The sequence below is a fragment of the Gorilla gorilla genome, chromosome 18, assembly GCF_029281585.2.
Source record: "Gorilla gorilla gorilla isolate KB3781 chromosome 18, NHGRI_mGorGor1-v2.1_pri, whole genome shotgun sequence".
Classification (NCBI taxonomy): Eukaryota; Metazoa; Chordata; class Mammalia; order Primates; family Hominidae; genus Gorilla; species Gorilla gorilla.
The window spans coordinates 96,953,035-96,973,917 of NC_073242.2; the positions used below are offsets into that span (position 1 = coordinate 96,953,035).

General features: G+C 52.0%; 1 protein-coding gene across 5 annotated transcripts in view; it reads right to left on the reverse strand.

The window, feature by feature from the left end:
• RANBP10 (RAN binding protein 10) overlaps nt 1-20,883 on the reverse strand; it is an 88,133-nt gene that overhangs the window by 7,211 nt on the left and 60,039 nt on the right. For 2 of the 5 annotated variants that reach the window (XM_063700304.1, XM_019012096.4), the window contains exons 4-13: nt 17,651-17,818; nt 11,363-11,385; nt 8,256-8,440; nt 4,868-4,980; nt 3,334-3,442; nt 3,076-3,224; nt 2,679-2,880; nt 1,789-2,000; nt 1,150-1,295; nt 726-837 (exon numbers count right to left, since the gene is read on the reverse strand). In XM_063700304.1, coding sequence (XP_063556374.1) covers nt 726-837; nt 1,150-1,295; nt 1,789-2,000; nt 2,679-2,880; nt 3,076-3,224; nt 3,334-3,442; nt 4,868-4,980; nt 8,256-8,440; nt 11,363-11,385; nt 17,651-17,818 — 1,419 coding nt within the window. The other 3 variants (XM_004057834.5, XM_019012095.4, XM_055366189.2) reach the window with 3 other exon arrangements.

Below are 20,883 nucleotides of genomic sequence, written 5' to 3' on the forward strand. Positions count from 1 at the left end.
TTGGGCCCAGGTCAAAGTTCCCTTGCGGGTGGAAGGAGGGGGCAGTGGACAGATTCTCTTGGAACAGAGTGTTCAGTACCTCTGTGTAAGTATGTCCCAGCCACCAGGCCATGGCCCTGAAGTCATGCCAGGAACCTGAGGACCTTAGCCCCATGTAGAGTGCTGGGCTGGCCTGGGCCTACTGCCATGGCCTAGGACCCATCATGAACTCAGCTGGGCAGACGGAGGTCAAGGTTTAGGTTCAACCATGGGAGCCCAGGAGTCCTATGAGTCACCAGAGAGGGCCTGTACAGAGCTTGCTGCCCCAGTGTGGACAAACATCAGCTCTTTCTGAGGCCAATTGGGGTGGGGGTTGGGAACCACCCAGGTAGCTATGGGCCAGCTTCTGTTTTTGTTAGATCCACTCACCTAGGCCAGGCATGGTGGCTCACACCTGTAATCCCAGCACTTTGGGAGGCTGAGGCGGGCAGATCACCTGAGGCCAGGAGTTCGAGACCAACCTGGTCAACATGGCAAAACCCGTCTCTACTAAAAATACAACAACTAGCCAGGCGTGGTGGCACGCACCTTAGTCCCAGCTACTCAGGAGGCTGAGGCACGAAAATTGCTTAAACCCAGGAGGCAGAGGTGGAGATTGCTGTGAGCCAAGATTGTGCCACTGCACTCCAGCTTGGGCTACAGAGCAGACTCTGTCTCTAGTAATAATAATAAATAGATTCACTCACCTAAAATGGCGCTGTTGAGGGCAGCACACACAGGTTCCCTCTGGATGGGGTCAAGCTGCTGGCCAACTGGGCAGCTCCAGGGGTCTGAGTATGCCAGCAGGCTGAAGGCATCCTACAGGACAGGGCATTCTTGAGAGGACTGTGGCACACACCATAGCTCACCCTGCTACCCGTGGCTCCAGAGGGAGACAGGGCCCTGCATGATGCCCAGCCTGGAATGTGGGGTGTAGGGTCGGGCAGGGCTGTACTCTCCCCAGAGCCTAGGTGTGGAGGGCACATGTCCAGTGGGCCCAGATGCCCCACTTCCCTCTGCAGACCTGGCTGGAGCCCACTCTTTCCTGCTGCCCCCTGGACTCTCCCAGAGCCACCCTGCCCCCAACACCAAATGGGGCCTGCTCTGCATGAGGCCCGGCTCATCCTGTACCTGCAGCATCTCTGTGTGGGCCAAATTCTTGCCGTACTCCCGGCCCAACTGCTCACTCAATGCCTGCAACTCGCGGCCAAACAGAATGATCCTTTCTGTGGCAGCCTGGTTGCCCCCGCAGAGCTGCCGCCGAGGATGCCCGTCATCTGCATCCAGAACCCAGTGGAGAACATGTTAGGAGGGGTGAAGAGGGAAGGGCAGGACTGGGGTGGGGCAGGAAGGACCCCGGGTGGGCTGCAGCTTCTGCCAGAGGCAGGCAGGGCTGGGAGGAACAGGTGAGGCAGCTACAGTCAAGGCGTTCTTCTCTTCATTCACCTGGAGCACAGTCTAGGGTTTAGGGAGGACTTGGAAGTTGTCCCTCTTCCCAGCCTGCACAGACGCAGGGTGCTCATTAGGGTGCCCACGCTCTCGAACACCCTCCGGCCTCAAACATAGGTGGTCTTGGCACAGGCCAGGGCCTTTGTACATTTGGAGCCACCTCAAGGACCCATTCACAATCGGCTAAGGAGGCTGTGGACCAGGTCTGGCTGAAGCTTCTCAAGATGCCAAAGCCTGCCTACCCCAGCCCCTCCCAGGGGAAGAGGGCACCCAGACTGCACACTGCCCTCAAAGAATAGCACACCGGGCCGTGGCTCTCACCCATGCTGGACTCATCCGTCTGCAGGTCCTCATGCTTGTAGGCACCATTAACAATGCGTGTGGACATGCTTCCTAACACACCGTTGGGGTAGTGCTCTGCCTCCATCTCCATCTCACTGTCGCTGTGGGGAGGGGTTGAGGTGGGAGTTGGCCCAGGGGGTGTGGTTGGAGCAGCCTGGTTGGGCCTCCTTTCAAGCTGTAGCCATGGGTTGCTGTGGGTGAACCGAGGACCCCCAGGAACATGAAAGGACAGCTCAGGCTTCCAAGTCTTCAGCACTTGGCCCCTACTGTGACACCAGCTATCCTCAGAGGCCTGTCACCTGATTCCCACCCTTGTCCCAGTGCTGCCTCTGTGATTCTCCCCTCCCTGGCCCTCCTCTGAGTTCACACACCTCTTCTACATATCCCCCAACCTAATGACTCGGCCCCATGGCCCCCATGGGCAGCTCTGTGGCCTTGGTTGGAAGCCAAACTCACGTCAGCCTTGAGGTGTACCTGGGGATGCTGAGAGCCACCTAGAGCTCTAGCCTGCGGCTTAGCTTCCCCTGCCTGCCCAACCTGGCTGTCTACAAGCCAGAGCCAGGGAAAGCTCCCTCATGATGGACCCTGAGGGTTCGCACAGGCCCGGCCTCTTTGGAGGAGACCACATCCTCAGCCTGGCATCACTGGAGCCTCTGGAGAAAGCCAAGGCCAAGGAAAGTGCAGCTAAATCGTGGGGAGGGCCAGAAGCCAGAGCTGATGTCTGGCCCGGTGGGCCAAAAATTAGGACTCCAGGCACAGACCTGAGATGGAGGCTGGGGGTGAAGGCCAGGGCACTCAAAGGACAGACTGCAATGGGCCCAGCTGGCATAAGGCAGAAGGCAGAGGAGGAAGCAGAGCAAGGCAGGCACCTGGTCTCCTGGTTACTGGTACTGCTGTGGTGCTGGGACTTGGTGGAGTCTGTTGAGTTGGACTCGGAGTAATTGACGGAGGATGGGGAAGAGGAGGAGGAGGAGGAGGACGAGGATGAGGAGCTGGGTGCAGGGTATTTACTGTGGTTCTGTTTGCTCTTGGTGGACGCGACGCCATTGCTACAGCTGGGACTGTCTGCTCCTAGAAGCCAGGGGGACAGTCAGAAGAGGAGGGGCAGCTTCCCATGAAATGGAGCCCTAAGAACAACCACAGTGGTCCCATTTCCCTTGTCCCAAATCCAGCAGTGAGCCCTGAGCCCAGCCCAGGAAAGGGTATGTGGAGTGGCCTCTCTCCTCCACACCAGTTCTTCCCAGAGCCCTCTGGAGAGTGGCTGACCTGTGTTGTGCATGTGGGAACTACTGGGGCCATGTCGGGGGCTGAGGCTGGGGGAGCCAGGGTAGCTGTCCTGGGACTTGGGGCTTCGGGAGCTCAAACTTCGGACCTCACTGTCCGTCCCATTCACCATCTCCACAAACTGCCGGCACCTGTGGAGGGAGCAGAGCAATAATGCTCTGGTTGTGGTCCAGGCTGACGTTCCCACCACCAGCTGAGAGGGGCTGGACTCTGGGGGAGCTGGGGGTGCCCAAGACTTACTTGAGCATGAAGAGGAGGTTGGGGTTGTGCTCCAGCAGCCCTGGGTAGAAGCGCTGGGTGGTCTCGATGGCCTCACCCACACGGCCCTCCAGCACCAGCTTCTGGATCTCTGCAGGGTGCAAGAACACAGCAGTGAGCGAGGGCTACAGGCCTCTCCCACAGCCACACACCTGGGATGCTGCCAGCCTCAGGGTAGGGTCCGGCTCAGAGTGCCTCGCCAGCTTGAAATGCTCACAGGAGAGAAGGCTGGAGAAAGAACCTGACTGCCCAGCCCAACAGATCCTGGTTTCTGCCAAGTGTCAGAGAGTCCTCAAGAATATGGGGAAGATGGAAGGGAGACTCTCAGCCCAAAGGCAGGAGGGTAAATGTGGAGGTCTGCTCCTGCGGGGCACATGGTGCCAGGGACCTGGGGGCAGGGTAGGGCCCCAGCTGGGGCAACATGATCTGGGGATGGGCACCCAGGCAGCTTGGCAGCCTGAGGGGCTCCTCTTCAGACAGACTCCTCTCTTTCCAGGCCTCACAGGGGAATGGCAATGGAATCACACTGGTTTCTGACCAGGGCTCTGGCTGGTGGTCTTCAGGGGCTGCAGCATGCCCCCTGCTGGGAGAGGAGGCCATCCTCCTCATGCTGGCACCTCTGATGTTGACACCTCTCAGGCCATCAGCGTCTTGCTGCTGCCTTTTCGCTCTTGCCGTGGGGCCTGGTGCATCTCGCTGGGAGCAACTTCAGAGTCTGAGGCTCTCATTCATAGATCCCAAGTCTGGGATCCCTTTCCGTCTGTCTGGCTGAGCACAGCTTCTCTGGGAGACAGACACGTGCACATACAGAAGAGACAGCAGGCTTGGAGAGGGGTAGGCAGGCACTCACAGACACGCATATCCACACCCACTCGCCCTCATTCTCCTTTTCTCCTTCTAGCTCCTCACTGGGCTCCTTTTCCTCTTTTCCAACACCCCTCCTTCCATGAAAGAGCCTCCAGATACACAGCATCCAGGCCAGCATCAACACTGGGAGAGCTCTGGCCAAGGGAGGACTTTAGGTTGTCTGCAAAGGGCAGGACCAGTGGTGGGGAGCAGAGGGTAGTGCCCCCACAGCAGCCATTGAGCACTGGCTTTGCCCTATCTGACCACTTCAGTCCCCTCTCTGGCTAGGAATAAGCAGAACTACTAAGGCAGGCAAACAGTCTTCCTGGAAGACCATGAACAGGAGGTTGAGAGGAATCCAGGATTCAGGGGGAAGGAAACAAGCAGGGAGGAAATGGAGGAATGGAACCAGCCATGCCAGAGCCTGGCCTGCACCCAGCCTTCAGAATGTGCATTAGGGAGGCTGCCCTGAGACGTCTCCATCCTGCCAACTGTCCATCTGGGCAGTGCCATCTTGAAGGTGGGACAGGAACATGGCCTCGGGCTGCAAGCTGGTCATGAGGACCAGAGCTGAATGGACTCCTGACAGGTTAACCAGGGTTGACATGAGCCAGAGAGCAGAGTTAGGGACAGGTGAGGAAGGGAAAGGGGAAAGTAGAATAAACCTTACTTTGTCTGTTCTTTATGGACGCCTGTTCTTCCTGAATCGGGGTTTCAGTCATTCGAGCAAAAGCCGTGGCTGTGGCACAATACCCATGATGCACAAGGTAAGATGAAACCATGCTAGAAGAAAGGAAGAGCTTCAGGTGACACTCAAGAACTGCACTTCTCACTGACTACCCAATGGACTCAGGACAGATTACCTCCCCCAGAGGTCTCCCTAAACACGTCCTGGAGGTGTAACCTCCACAGAATGAGAATAAAGGGGCTGAAACAAAATGAAAACTTCCCCCATGGTGCCCCACGGTCATGAAGTCAGGCTTTGGAGGGGCTGGTCACCACATCTGTGCCCACAGTTCAGAGGAGTGGCTGCAGTTTCTCTGAGACATGCTGCCCACAAGTAAGCGAGTACGATAACAGAAGTACACACACAGGCACACTCCTCACAGGTGGCTGCCTCTTTGGAAAATGCAGCAAGCCTAAGAGGCCAATAGTCTCACTGATAGCTTCCCGAAACTGCAGCTAGCCAGGTAATCTGGCAGATTTCCAGACAGGATGCATGCCACATGCACACCTTCTACAGACACAGGAGCCCCTCTGCAGGCTGTGCCATGTACCTGAGAGAAGCATTTCAGCCCTCCAGGTGAACCTGCCCTCAGCAGTTCCAGCTCTAGTGAGTGAGTGATGGGAAGCTAACTCACAACCCAGAGTTACACCATGATACACCACAAATCAGGGGCCCAAGAAACCAAGCAATCAGGCTGATTTTGCCAGGCAGAGATAGGCAGCAGCAGGGCCAATGGGAACACAGTCATTGGGAAATGGTCTGGAGAAGTCTGACTCCCTGTAGCCATTTAACCCCAGCAGAAGCTGGCTGAACAGTGGCACATGTGTGTACACATATAGAGCAGAGGCTGAACCCTCAAATCTGATGTGTACAGGAGTGAATACCTTGGTGTGTACATGTGTCTGATGTCATTATTGTAACTCTAAACACAAATGTCTGAAGGGTTGTCACGTGGAAGGCACAGAAGTTTGGGTGTGTGTTCCCTCAAGCTTTAAGGGGTAAATGAGATAATACACATAAAGTACCTGGCAGGAAGAAGTCCATAAATAAGACTTCTTATTATGAAATGATATATTACATAATATTATAGTATAAATAATAATTATCAGCTGGGCATGATGGCTCATGACTATCATCCCAGAACTTTGGGAGGACAAGGCGGGAGGATCACTTGAGGCCAGGAGTTCAAGACCAGCCTGGCCAACATTGCAAGATCTCATCTCTACTTTAAAAATATGGCCGGGCGTGGTGGCTCACGCCTGTAATCCCAGCACTTTGGGAGGCTGAGGCGAGCGGATCACAAGGTCAGGAGATCAAGACCATCCTGGCTAATGCGGTGGAATGCCGTCTCTACTAAAAAAATACAAAAAAAAATTACGCCCGGGCGTAGTGGCGGGCACCTGTAGTCCCGGCTACTCAGGAGGCTGAGGCAGGAGAATGGCTTGAACCCAGGAGGCGGAGCTTGCAGTGAGCCGAGATTGTGCCACTGCACTACAGCCTGGGCGACAAAGCGAGACTCCATCTCAAAAAAAAAAATAATAATAATAATAATAATTATTGGCTCATGGTGGCTCATGCCTGTAATCTCAACACTTTGGGAGGCTGAGGCAGGAAAATCACTTGAGCCCAGGAGTTTGAGACCAACCTGGGCAACATGGCGAAACCCTGTCCCCACAAAAAATACAAAAAATTAGCCAGGCGTGGTGGTGCATGCCTACAGTCCCAGCTACTCAGGAGACTGAGGTAGAAGAATTGCCTGAGCCCAGGAGGTCCATGCTGCAGTGAGCCATGACTGTGTCACTGCACTCCGCCTGGGCAATAGAGTAAACTCCTGACTCAGAAAAAAGTAAAGTAAGTATAATTATTATTATTACACCATATTATTATTATAAACACAAGGGTAAATATGAAAAAATCTTTATCTACAAGAGGGTTACCTACGCAAGTAAAAGAGAAGAAATTACCTGACCTTCCACTAGAGGAAGCCAGCCAAAAGGCTTGTGACAAATTTGTCTCTGTGATAACATAGCCATTATCAATATTCATTAAATGAAGTTATGTAAAACCACAGTACACAAATTATATGCAGGTCTTGGCAAATGCTACATATGAACACATACAAGCACATGGATACACACATGTAAACAAAAACACCTATGTGCTATGCCGGACATGGTAGCACATGCCTGTGATGCCAGCTACTCAGGAGGCTGAGGTGGGAGCATCACTTGAGCCCAGGAGTCCAACCTGGGCAACAAAGTGCGATCCCATCTCAATATTTTTTTAAAAACCCCAAAACAAAAACACATCCATGTGCTGAGCCTAGGCCCTGAAAACTGAGAGTATCAGTTCCTCCCCTACACAGACTTGGCATCTTCACCCCTCTTACTGGCAATCCCACCAAGCCTGCTCTGGGAGTGGCACTGTCCTGGCCATCCAAGGAAGTCCTTGTCATCTGCTCTGGGGGGCTGTGAACAAGAGGCAGCAATGCTGTTTTTCCTGGGGAAGGTCTGGCCACCTAGCCCCTGCCTCAGCCCATCCTTGGGGCCTGCCTCAAGGGACAAAGGCTGCACAAAGAACTCAGTGTGTACCCCAACCCCACCCCAGGAATCCTAGCACCCTGGTGCCTTTGCAGGGCAATGACCACAGGCAGTGGAAGCCCAGCCCTTCCTCATGCCCATCTGCCCATCCTTGAGAGCCAAGCTAACACCCACCTCCTGGCAGAGTGGGTACTGGCCACTGCCTCACTCAGGCTTGCAGATGGCAAGTGGAAGAGAAACCCAAAGCTGGCCTCCCTTGGGAGTTCAGCAACACTGGCTTCCAGGACAGTCTGGGAATTAATCAGCCAAGGAGCTAGCTCAGCTGGTCCTAGGGAGAACTCCCTTCCCTCCACCACCGCTATAGACGAATGAGACTCAGTTGGATGCTGGGCCCTGTGAGGTGGCCTCAGGCCAGAGTCACAGCACCATGGATACTCCCTATGGTAGAAAAAGGGTCCACAGAGGAAGAGACCACAGGGCACCCTCTGCAAAATCCTCTGCAAAATGACCTAGGGAAGGAAAACAGCCCTGCTGGTGATCTTATATACAGGAGCCTCCAATCTGGCTGAGAGGCAAAGGTTTAATTAGGAGCAGCCCGGAGAACTCGGTGGGAGCTGTCCATCCGACGACAGAGAAGCAGGAGAGCTGCAGGCTGAATGGCCCTGGGAATGCTTCCCAGAAAGGATCCACCCGCTGAAATTTGTGAGAACAGCTTGTAGCCCTACAGGGGCCTAGAGTGAAGTGGGCTGGGGTGGGGTGGGAGTGGGTAAGGGCGGGAGCAGGGCACTCACTTCTGCAGCACTGCCTGCCACTCGCCAAGCCGGGCACTGATGGGGAAGCAGTGGACCGTGCCCTGGACCTTGGCACGCCACTCCCGCATGTAGTCCTCAATGTCAAACAGGAAGGGCTGCTGCCCAAAGTTGGCGTCCACAATCTCCCCAGGTGTCTGCAGGCCTACGGTGGGGTAGAGGTTGGCCTGAGGAGGAGAATGAAATGTCAGTCAGGCCCTGAGGGCAGTGGGGTTCTAAGGCCTCACCTCACCTCCATGGCTGCTGCTGGCCCATGCTTGGGCTGGGAGAGTTGCAGCAAGGCTGGAGGAGGCAGGGCGGAGCCACCTCTGTCCACCTCCCTAGCAGAGACATTATGCCCCAAAGCTTGAGGGGAGAAAGCAAAAGAAAAGCAAGCAAGGCACATCATGGAGAGTATCCTGCCCTGTATCAGAGGCCACTGTGTCCTCAAGGCCCAAGAGCCCTTTCTGGAACTCAGCCAAAGCATACAGAAATGGGCTGGGGTCCACGACCCTGCAGACGTGCCCATGAAGATCTGCTGCAATAGTGGGTCATGGCTCCTCTTGGAAAGATCCAGGGCCAAGGATCTCTCTGTCTCAAAAAAAATAAGACACACGAGGCTGGGCACGGTGGCTCATGCCTGTAATCCCAGCACTTTGGGAGGCCAATTTAGGAGGATCGCTTGAGACCAGGTTTTCAAGACCAGTCTGGGCAACAAAGTGAGACCCTGTCTCTACAAAAAATAAAAAGATAAAAATTAGCCAGGTGTGGTGGTATGCACCTGTGGTCCCAGCTACTCGGGAGGCTGAGGTGGGAAGATGGCTTGAGTCCAGGAAATTGAGGCTGCAGTAAGCTGTGATTCTGCCACTGCAACCCAGCCTTGGTGACAAGAGTGAGTCCCTGTCTCAGAAAGAAAAAAAAAAAAAAACCAAAAGATAGATACATGAGGGGGTAGGCAGAGATGGGATGACGCAGGAAAGGAGGGAGGAGGGGAACATGGCAAAAGGGAACCGGTGGTCTAGACCCCTGGTGCTGGCAAAGGGTGAAGAGAAGCTACCCTTCCTGTTAGAGGCTCGCTAAGAGGATCTTCTGGCCAGTAGGGTGTGAGGCTCCCTGCTTTCCACCTAGCCTCTACCATGACTGGCTTTTGTCCGGTCCCTCCCTCACTTGGTGGTTCCTGTGGCTCCCCACTGCAACTGTCCAGAGCCTCGCTAGCCTCCTCCCCACTGTCACTGCAGATGGTCTTCCCAGGGCCCTGAGTCCACCCTTCACCTCCGTGCTCAGGCCATGTTCCTTCCTGAGTATCATGCACTTTTTTTTTTTTGAGACGGAGTTTCACTCTTGTTGCCCAGGCTGGAGTGCAATGGCGCGATTTCAGCTCACCGCAACTTCCACCTCCTGGGTTCAAGCGATTCTCCTGCCTCAGCCTCCTGAGTAGCTGGGATTACAGGCATGCGCCACCACGCCCAGCTAATTTTGTATTTTTAGCAGAGATGGGGTTTCTCCATGTTGGTCAGGCTGGTCTTGAACTCCCAACCTCAGGTGATCTGCCCACCTCAGCCTCCCAAAGTGCTAGGATCACAGGCGTGAACCAGCGCGCCTGGCCAACCATGCATTTTTGTACCTGCACAAGGTATGGGACCTTTTCCTGTATGCTGGCTTCAGCCCACCATGGGCTCTGCACACAGAGGACCTCTCACTTCCTTTCTTTCCCCTACCATCCTCCACACCACAGGCAAGGCCCGCCTCCTCCAGCAAGCCTTCCCTGACCGTCACTGCCTACCATGTCTTTCCCCCATACCTTCTTGCATGTGGCTGCATACTGGCCATGCTCATGCCTGGTCATTTCATGTCACGTCCCCATAACTAGACCCTTCCCTAGCCAGGGTCAGCATTCTCCACCTGATTCTGTTCTCTTTGCCTAGGACCACAGCCCCTCTCTGGGACTTCCAGGTAAGAGGGAAGGATTCTGAGCCATGGACTGGAGGTTTTAACAGGACCCTGGGTGCTATGGTCTGGGCTTCAGAGGCCCATAAGATCACAAAGGCATTTCCTGGGGCATCACTGGGGTGTCTGGGATCCCAAAGCAGCCACCAGAGTCAGCAAACCTTCCTTCCTTCCAGAACCTAGCCAGAACACACAGAGCCAGGCCAGGCTCCCAGCATCCTGGGTGGAGGCCCTGCATGTGATTAGGCCTGTGATGACTCATAATAAAGAGAGACTGGAGTACAGGTGCGGGATGGCTGGAGGTGAGGATACGCCCTGAACTAAGCAAGCAGAAAACTCCATCCTTTTCTTTTTTTTTTTTTTTTTTTGAGATGGAGGCTCGCTCTGTCGCCCAGGCTGGAGTGCAGTGGCGCGATCTCAGCTCACTGCAAACTCTGCCTCCCGGGTTCAGGCCATTCTCCCGCCTCAGCCTCCCGAGTAGCTGGGACTACAGGCGCCTGCAACCACGCCCGGCTAATTTTTTTTTGTATTTTTAGTAGAGACAGGGTTTCACCCTGTTAGCCAGGACGATCTTGATCTCCTGACCTCGTGATTCGCCCGCCTTGGCCTCCCAAAGTGCTGGGATTACAGGTGTGAGCCACCACACCCGGCCAGAAAACTCCATCCTTTTCTAAGAAGAGAAGACCCCACAAAGCTCACCTCTCTGGCTTGGGGGTGCCCTAGATAGTAGCAGATGAGTTCCCCTAGGGCACTGGCTTTCCTCAGGGATCTCTGATGGGTATGTACAGGGACTAGGTTCCCTCACAGTTCAGGAACAATTCCCTACACTCTGCACCCCAGCTGACACATAGCTGGTTTAGACCAGTTGAGCCATGGAGCTAGCTTCATTCCACCACCCTACCCGCCCCAGCCCCACAGCTGCCTTTGGAAGTGCCACAAATTACTGTCACCTGCTAAGAGTCGTAGGAAGACCAGACCTTGCTGCTGGAGAGAGAGGAAGGCCAGCAAGTGCCCCTCCTGGTACCCTCAAGCTGACAGCATGGCACACATCCCTGGTTGGGGAAAGAACCAGACTCCACACCCTGCACTTGCAGGTACCACCGTGCCCCATCCCAGTCAACCCCCAGAAACCCAGGAGGGGAAGACTCAATAGTAATACTCACCGGGAGGTCTGTGAAGGCTATACCTGTGGGGGGAAAGGAACAGTCATCAGGGCCAGCCCCTGGGGCTACTCTGCCTCTGCACCCCATGGTGGAGCCAGTGCTAGGGCCGGGTAGTTGTTTTTTTGGTTTGTTGTTGTTGTTTTGAGACAGAGTCTCCCTCCGTAGCCCAGGCTGGAGTGCAATGGTGAGATCTTGGCTCACTGCAACCTCTGCCTCCTGGTTCAAGAAATTCTCCGGCCTCAGCCTCCCCAGTAGCTGAGATTACAGGTGCCCACCACCACGCCTGGCTAATTTTTGTATTTTTAGTAGAGACAGGGTTTCACCATGTTGGCCAGGCTGGTCTTGAACCCCTGACCTCAAGTGATCTGCCCGCCTCAGCCTCCCAAAGTGCTAGGATTACAGGCATGAGCTACTGTGTCCAGCTGGGCAGGCTTTTTTTTTTTTTTTTTTTTTGAGATGCAGTCTCACTCTGTCGCCCAGGCTGGAGTGCAGTGGCGCGATCTCAGCTCACTGCAAGCTCTGCCTCCCCAGTTCACGCCATTCTCCTGCCTCAGCCTCCCGAGTAGCTGGGAATACAGGCGCCCACCACCACGCCGGGCCAATTTTTTCTATTTTTAGTAGAGACGGGGTTTCACCATGTTAGCCAGGATGGTCTCGATCTCCTGACCTTGTGATCTGCCCACCTCAGCCTCCCAAAGTGCTGGGATTACAGGCGTGAGCCACTGAGCCCGGCCCCGGGCTAGGTAGTTTTAATTAGACCATGGCCTTCTCTTCACTGGCGGCCTGGCCAGAAGTGAAATCAGATGCTTAGGCAGGTGCATAGCTCCTCCACCCGCAAAGAAAGCCTGCTAAGGAGAGCTAAATCCAAAAGATCTATCCCCTGTGGCCCTTCAGGCCTGATACTTCTCTTGATTTAACACATATTTATGGAAACCTATTGTGCATGCCAGATCCTTTTTTGGAGAAGGGTCTCACTCTGTCGCCCAGGCTGCAGTGCAGTAGCACAATCTTGGCTCACTTCAACCTCTGCTTCCCGAGTTCAAGCAATTCTCCTGCCTCAGCCTCCCGAGTAGCTGGGACTACAGGCACATACCACCATGCCTGGCTAATATATATTTTTGTATTTTTGGTAGAGACGGGGTTTCACCATGTTGGCCAGGCTGGTCTTGAACTCCTGACCTCAAGTGATCTGCCCACCTCGGCCTCCCAAAGTGCTGGGATTACAGGTGTGAGCTACCGCGCCTCGCCCCTTTTCCATCCATTACTTCATCTGATCCTCACACCAACTCTGGGAAGCAGGCTTATTGCATTTTACAAAGGAGAAAAATAAGCCTCAGAGGTTCGACAATTTGCCAGTAGTCATAAAGCTAGCAAAAGTGGTGGGGCTGGATTTGTTCCTAGTCCAATGCTTCAATGTCATCCCCAAGCTGACAGAGAAGTGGAAACAGGGAGGGCGGCAGCTGCCTATCTCCAGTCCATACGCAGTCAGAGTCCTCAGAGGTTCCAAGCTGGCAAAGTTCAGGTTAACAATGGCCTGTGTGGGAGGATCTCTTGAGAACAGAAGTTCAAGACCAGCATGGGCAACATAGCGAGGCTCCGTCTCTACAAAATATATAAAATTAGCTGTGGTCCCAGCGACTTGGGAGGCTGAGGCAGGAGGACCACTTGAGCCCTGCAGGTTGAGGCTGCAGTGAGCTAGTATGATTGTGCCACTGGGTTCCAGCTTGGGTGACAGAGCAAGACCCCATCCCAAAAAAACAAAAACAAAAAACAGCCTGTCAAAAACCCTCCTGCCAAGAGAAGTGGCTGCATTTCTAGGGACCTCAGCTCGGAATTGGAAGTGAGGGTAGAGGGGAGTGGGACCACAACTATATAAGCAGGCTACCAGAGCACCCATGTTCTTCAAACTGAGAAATGACAAATGACTCAGGACCAGTGGAGGCTCTCCAAGGATTCAAAGCCCTCTCATTTTTTAGATGAAGTCTTTTTTTTTTTTTTGAGACGGAGTCTAGTTCTGTCGCCCAGGCTGGAGTGCAGTAGCGTGATCTTGGCTCACTGCAAGCTCCGCCTCCCAGGTTCACACTTTTTTTTTTTTTTTTTTTTTTTTTCTGAGATGGAGTCTTGCTCTGTCCCCTAGGCTGGAGTGCAGTGGTGTGATCTCAGCTCACTGCAAGCTCCGCCTCCCAGGTTCACACCATTCTCCCGCCTCAGCCTCCCAAGTAGCTGGGACTATAAGTGCCCACCATCATGCCTGGCTAATTTTTTTTTTGTATTTTTAGTGGAGACGGGGTTTCACCGTGTTAGCCAGGATGGTCTCGATCTCCTGACCTCATGATCTGCCTGTCTCAGCCTCCCAAAGTGCTAGGATTACAGTCATGAGCCATCATGCCCGGCAGATAAAGTCTTATATCTCCCAGAAGCTCCTGAGCTTTTGGCCTCTGAGTTTTCAAACTGCTGATTCCTTAGAGATCTCCAGTCTGCTATCCAACCCCTGCCCAGAAAAGAAACTGAAGCCCTGCAAAATAGAACAGGGTCTATTCTATTTTGGGTCTGACAACAGGTCTCCCAGAAACCTGGCCGGAATCATGCCAGCCAGCACATACCACATGCTTTCTCTATGCTGGGCACTGGACTGAGTGTCTTATAAGGCACTATTCAATCCTCAGAACAGCCTTGGAAGATGTATACTACCTCTGACACTAGTTCACATATGAAAAAACCAAGATGCAGAGAGATGGTTTATATTCTTTGTTTGGCTATTTTGTTTGCTTCTCACTGAGGGACGCTCATAAGCCGCATGGTCTGCCTGTCTGAAGCCACTTTTGGGCCCCACATGCACAGTCGGCATGACTCTGGCATGCTGGCAGGACTGAATCCGGAAATCTCTCTGTACCCAGGAGGAGACCCCAATGTCCACCCTCCAGGTCTGCCCAGGAGCTGCCCTCATGGATCTCAGCATGGCCAGGATATTGCTTACTCCAGGGCTCATGGAGGAGTCCCCAAGAAGCCTGGAAAAAGGGAGTCCAAGCTCCGTAAATTATATGTAGTGTGACCTTTGGCAAGTAACCCAACCTCTCTGAGCTCATCTGAAAAAAAGAGATAATATCGATATCTCGACTTCAAGGAAAAAGGGAGAAAATGAGACATTCTGTGAAAGCTACTTCATGAACCCTAAGGTCTAGGTATAAGTCAGCTGCGGTAATGCCACAGGGTGAGGCAACTGCCACACTTTTGGTCAGGGGATGACCTACCCAGGCTTGCCCAACTCTGCCTCACAATGGCACCCAGGAAGGATAAGGCCTTGAGGTGCTTCCAGGAGAATGAGGAAAGACGCTACTCCACCCACTACTGCACTGGACAAGGGCAACACTGCTCCTCCAGCCTCCAACATCATTTTGATGGCAAGATCTGAGTTGGCCCACGGGAAGAAGGTTCAGGCAAAGATCCAGGATGCAAACGGGATAGCTGAACTTGCTGATAAGGAGTACCCAGAGCTAAACAGACACAGGTCAGGGGCCACTGAGGCTGAGAACATAAAGACCTTGTGGGAAAGCACAGAGCTGTGTGGAAATGACTGTGAGCACATGGACCACTTGCAAATGAGACATCAGTCCGTATCTCCGTTCACTCATTCCTTCATCCTTCTACCAAGTATTTGTTGTCACAAGACTAGAGAAACAGTTGCAAACCTGGCCCTCAGATTCCAGCAAGAGAGATGGCACATGACTAAGAATTATGCAGACAACTGACCAATGGCACATAGGGCAAGGGCTGTTGACAGAGGAAAGGAACAGGGAGGCCAGAGGGAGAAGACATCATTCCGCTGCTGTAAAGTGGGGAAGGGTTCGATTCTGAAGCATATTATTGATAAGATGGCTTGGGAAAAGGAAACAGAGACAGTAGAAGATTCACCATGCATTCTGTCACTCCAACTTCACTGCTTTTCCGTTAAATTTTGTAATCTAAAAATGCAGGGGACAGGCCATATCCCGTTTTCAGTAAGGTCTCAATAATATCCATGTGGAAAAAATGGAAAAATATGAGCTTCAGGAACTAAGTGATTCTTTTTTTTTTTTTTTTTTAATATAGGGACGGGGTCTCGCCACTTGCCCAGGCTCATCTCGAACTCCTGGGCTCAAGCAATCTGCCCACCTCGGCCTCCCAAAGTGCTGGGAATACAGGCATGAGCCACCGCGCTCAGCCAACTTAGTGATTCTTAAATGGCTGATGTCTTCCAGGACAAGCTCAACTATACACTGAAGGGCTCAAATCTTAACCTTCTCTTCTTCCTATATTTTTTAACAGTATCTTCATGAAAACATAAACACAAACAACAAATTTTAGATTAATACAACACTGAAAAGGGTATCAAATATTTGAGATAGAACAAGTAAGAACACAGAAGGTGTTGACAGGCTGGAAAAAAAGTCAAAATACTACCAGATGAAATTTAATTACAAGATGTGTGAGGTCTTGGATGGGGGTCTATAAAAAGCATCCACTAAGGAGATGGATTTCTAAAAACAGCCTAAGGGCTTGAGGTGACATTAAAGTGGCCATCTGCTCTCTATGGGACCTTGGGACTTGAATGACAAAGAGCTCATGGCCCTTTGGTGGTCCCAGTGCACATGAAAGGCCTGAAGGAGAGAGATGCAGGTGCAGAGGGAACAGCAGAGTCTGACCCCATCCGTGAGCAAAATGTGGGCAAGCTGGAGGGATGTGAGGAAGGCAGCTATACAAGGGGGCAGGTGAAGGGGGGCTTGGATACAGGGTGAGAGCCCACAATAGTGGCCCCTGGGACTTTGACAGCAGAACCCAGAGCCAAGAAATAGCGGAATCAGAGTGCAGAGTGGAGAGTGAAGAGCTGTCTTGAGGCCCTGGCCCACCCTCTATCCGCTAGCTCCTCACCAGCTGGTCACTAGCAACTGCAGCCAGGTGGTCATCAATTTCAGAGGAGGGTTTCTCTGATGTGCACCTAGGTCAGCTTAGCAGTGTCCATGCTATGTTCTCAGCTGCCTAGCTACCAAGGCTTTCCTGCCAACTCTTGGCTGGGGCATCCAGTTGCCCTGTGGAGGAATGCTGGCTCCTAGGCATGCAGCCCCAGCCATCAGCAATCCAATTCCCACTCAGGTCCCCTGATACTAGCTGTGCTCATCTCCTGGAGAAGTCATAGAGGGGATGTGGAGAGTTGCAGCCACCTTTTTACTGACCCTCAAGCCAAAGGAAATGGGACTTCTAGGAGTTGGGTTCCAAGCAAAATGCCCAACTCCCTTTCCTGGCAGAGCTGCTGGCAGCTGGGCTGGTAGAGTTCTTCCAGTCCTCTCCTCACTATACCATTCCATTCTGGAGAACTAGGGTGTGTAGATCGGGGACTTCTGCAAACCCAGGCAGGCAGACCAGGCTGTTAGTCACCACCTCAGGGCCAATGTGGCCAAATACCAGTTAGCACCTGGTAGGCAAGGCATCAGAATAGCCAAAGTCTCTTCCTCTCAAGTCCTAATCCTAAATGTCTACGCATGTACAGGAATGCTCCTTCCAGGGATCCCACGGGCCCCACCCTCTTCCACTGATTGCTATTTCTCCTGGGTTTCTTCTCCTGGTTAACAACAATACTAATCCAGCCATTTTCTCACCTTTCCTTCTTGCAAGTGCATCCCATCTGTCACCAAGCCCTGCAGGGCCACATCTGGGCCTTTGTCCTGCACCCATCCCCACTGCCTTACCTCAGGCCATCTGCCTCTTCCCCTGGTCTTTACTCTGGTCCATCCTTCATGGTTTCACCAGAAGCCTTTTTCAATGTAACTGCCCTGGCTGCTGCTCATTCACCAAGAACAGACCAGAGGTCTGGCCCTATCTGACTGCCACCTGTCTGTTTACCTCCTGGACTAGTGCCACCCTCACTGCTGCTCCACAGCAACCAGCACCAAAGTCTGGGCCAGGTCACAGGCACGCAAACCACCACCACGCAACCTATGCAAGGGTTCCCCAAACTTCTCATCCAACGCCAAACCTTGCTCCAACAAGTGCCACCAAAGCCAAGATCACGACCAGGATACTGCTGTACTCTCAGCATCCTCCCTGGGCTGGATAAACGCAGCTGACTGGCTGGATGAACAAAGGCGTGCCCCTGCTACCCTCTATTCACCTGAAAGGGCTCCAATGCCTGGAAATGGTGCAGTACCCCAGAGCTCAGCAGAGGCGACACTGCCTTGAGCACTTGCCCCTGAGCCTCTCACCAACCAAAGTGGCTCCACAGAGCAGAGCATCCAAGGTCCCTTATGCACACACCAAGGCTGTGGCCATTCTTGGTGTAGAAGCAGGTGCCATTGATGAGGTTGACACAGCAGCCGATCACGTCTCCTGTGGTGAATGTGGGACCATAGGGCTGGCCAGTCCCCGAGGAGCAGAACGAATGCCCATCATCACCATGGTAACCATAGGAATGTTTGTCCCAACCTGTGGGGGAAGAGAGCAGCAATAACTGAGTAGGTACTTGAGGGAGGAACAAGACAGTCACAGAAGCCCACCCAGGTCTCTCAGCCTCTCCTCAGCCTGCCCCACCTCTGTCAGCACTCTTGGCTTCTAGCAGAGCCACCAATAGACAGAGTCTGGCTGTGAGTCCAGCAGGTGACTGCCGAAGTAGCTGATGTAGCCCCACAGAGGAATGATCCCATGCTGCGGTTAACAGGAACCAAAACCATCAGTGACCCGGAAGGAACATACCAGAGGGTGGTACAACAAGGAGGTGGTCAAGGGAAGCCTTGTGAAGGAGCGGGAGCTGGAAGTAACCTTGGAAGTGTATCTGGCAGGTTGTTTAAAATGTTTTTTTTGTTTGTTTGTTTTGAGACGGAGTCTCGCTGTCATCCATGCTGGAGTGCAATGGTGTGATCTCAGCTCACTGCAAGCCCCGCCTCCCGGGTTCACGCCATTCTCCTGCCTCAGCCTCCAGAGTAGCCGGGACTACAGGTGCCTGCCACAATGCCCGGCTAATTTTTTTTTTTTTTTGTATTTTTAGTAGAGACGGTGTTTCACCATGTTAGCCAGGATGGTCTCAATCTCCTGACCTTGTGATCCGCCCGCCTCGGCCTCCCAAAGTGCTGGCATTACAGGAGTGAGCCACCATGCCCAGCCGATGCCCAGCTAATTTTTTTGTATTTTTAGTAGAGAGGGGGTTTCACCGTGTTAGCCAGGATGGTCTCGATCTCCTGACCTCACGATCTGCCTGCCTCGGCCTCCCAAAGTCCTGGGATTACAGGTGTGAGCCACCATGCCTGGCCTAAAATGTATTTTATATTGAGGATTAGTTTACATATAGTAAGATTCTCTCTTTTATTTTTATTTATCTATTTTTTTTGAGACAGAGTCTCCCTCTGTCACCCAGGCTGGAGTGCAGTAGTGTGATCTTGGCTCACTGCAACCTCTGCCTCCCAGGTTCAAGTGATTCTCTTGCCTCAGCCTCTGGAGTAACTGGGATTACAGGTGTGCGCCACCATGCCCAGCTAATTTTTGTATTTTTAGTAGAGACGGGGTTTCAACATGTTGGCCAGGCTGGTCTTGAACTCCTGACCTCAGGTGATCCTCCAGCCTCGGCATCCCAAAATGCTAAGATTACAGGCGTGAGCCACCGTACCTGGCCGATTCTCCCTTTTAAACTGTACAATTCAAATGAGTTTTAACAAATGTATACAGTTGCATTACCACCACCACGATCAACACACAGAACATTTCCATCACTCTAAAGCTGAGCATGGTGGCTCATGCTTGTAATCCTAACACTTTGGGAGGCTAAGGTGGGAGGATCACTTGAGGTCAGGAGGTCAAGATCAGCCTGGGACAACATAGTGGGACCTCATCTCTATAAAAAATTTAAAAAACTGTCCAGGCGCGGTGGCTCACGCCTATAATCCCAACACTTTGGGAGGCCGCAGTGGGTGGATCAACTGAGGTCGGGAGTTCAAGACAAGCCTGACCAACATGGAGAAATCCCGTCTCTACTAAAAATACAAAATTAGCCGGGCATGGTGGTGCACGCCTGTAATCCCAGCTACTCAGGAGGCTGAGGCAGGAGAATCACGTGAACCCAGGAGACGGAGGTTGCAGTGAGCCGAGATCGCGCCATTGCACTCCAGCCTGGGCAACAAGAGCGAAACTCTGTCTCAAAAAAATAAAAAATAAAAAAATTTTTTAAATGAGCCAGGTGTGGCCGGGCATGGTGGCTCACACCTGTAATCCCAGCACTTTGGGAGGACGAGGCGAGCAGATCATGAGGTCAGGAGATCAAGACCATCCTGGCTAACACGGTGAAACCCCGTCTCTACCAAAAATACAAAAAATTAGCTGGGCACGGTGGTGGATGCCTGTAGTCCCAGCTACTCAGGAGGCTGAGGCAGGAGAATGGCATGAACCTGGGAGGCAGAGCTTGCAGTGAGCCGAGATCGTGCCACTGAACTCCAGCCTGGGTGACACAGCAAGACTCTGTCTCAAAAAAAATAATAATAATAAATTAGCCAAGTGTGGTGGTGCCTGCCTATAGTCCCAGCTACTTAGGAGGCTGAGGCAGGAGGATTATTTAAGCCCAGGAGTTCAAGGCTGCAGTGAGCTATGATCATGCCAGTGTACTTCAGCCTGGGCAACAAAGTGAGACCCTTTCTCCTCCAAAAAAAGTTCCCTCAGGCCTCTTGGGAGTCAATTTGTTCCATCCATTCCCAGTCCCCGGCAACACTAATCTGATGTGTTCCTATGGTTTTGCCTTTTCCAGAATTTCACATAAATGGAATCATAGAACATGAGGTGTCTTGCCTGGCTTCTTAGACTTAGCACAATGCATGTGCGATCCATCCATGTTGTTAGGAGAAGCAGTGTTCCATTCCTTTTTATTGCTGAGTAGTACTCCATGTTATGGATACACCCCAGTTTTTCTATCTGTTCATACACCAGTTGATGACATTTGAGTTGTTATAATTTTTAGCTATTATGAATAAAGCCAACAAATATTTGCTTTAAGGTATTTGCACAGACATATGTTTTCATTTCTCTTGGGTAAATACTTACAAGTGGTATTACTGGGTTATAAGATAAGTGTATGTTTAATTTGATAAGAAACTGTCAAACTGTTTTCCAAAGTGGCTGTGCTATTTTGCATTCCAACCAGCAATGTATGAGTTCCATATCTTCTTCAGTATTTACTATTCTCAGTTTATTTTTTTTAATTTTGGCCTTTTAGTGTATATATATAATGGTTTTAATATCATTGTGGTTTTAATATACATTTTCCCTATGACAAAATATACTGAGTATCTTTTCATGTACTCATTTGCCACCTATTTGTTGGAAAACTATTCAACTGTCGTTTCAAATTTTTAACTCATTTTTTATTGGGTTGTTTATTGTATTGCACTTGTTTATCATATTGCACTGTAAAGGTTCTTGATGTAGTTTAGATACAAGTCCTTTTATGTTTTGTGAGTATTTCTTCCAGTCTATGGTTTATCATCATTTTTGTTTGTTTGTTTGTTTGGTGA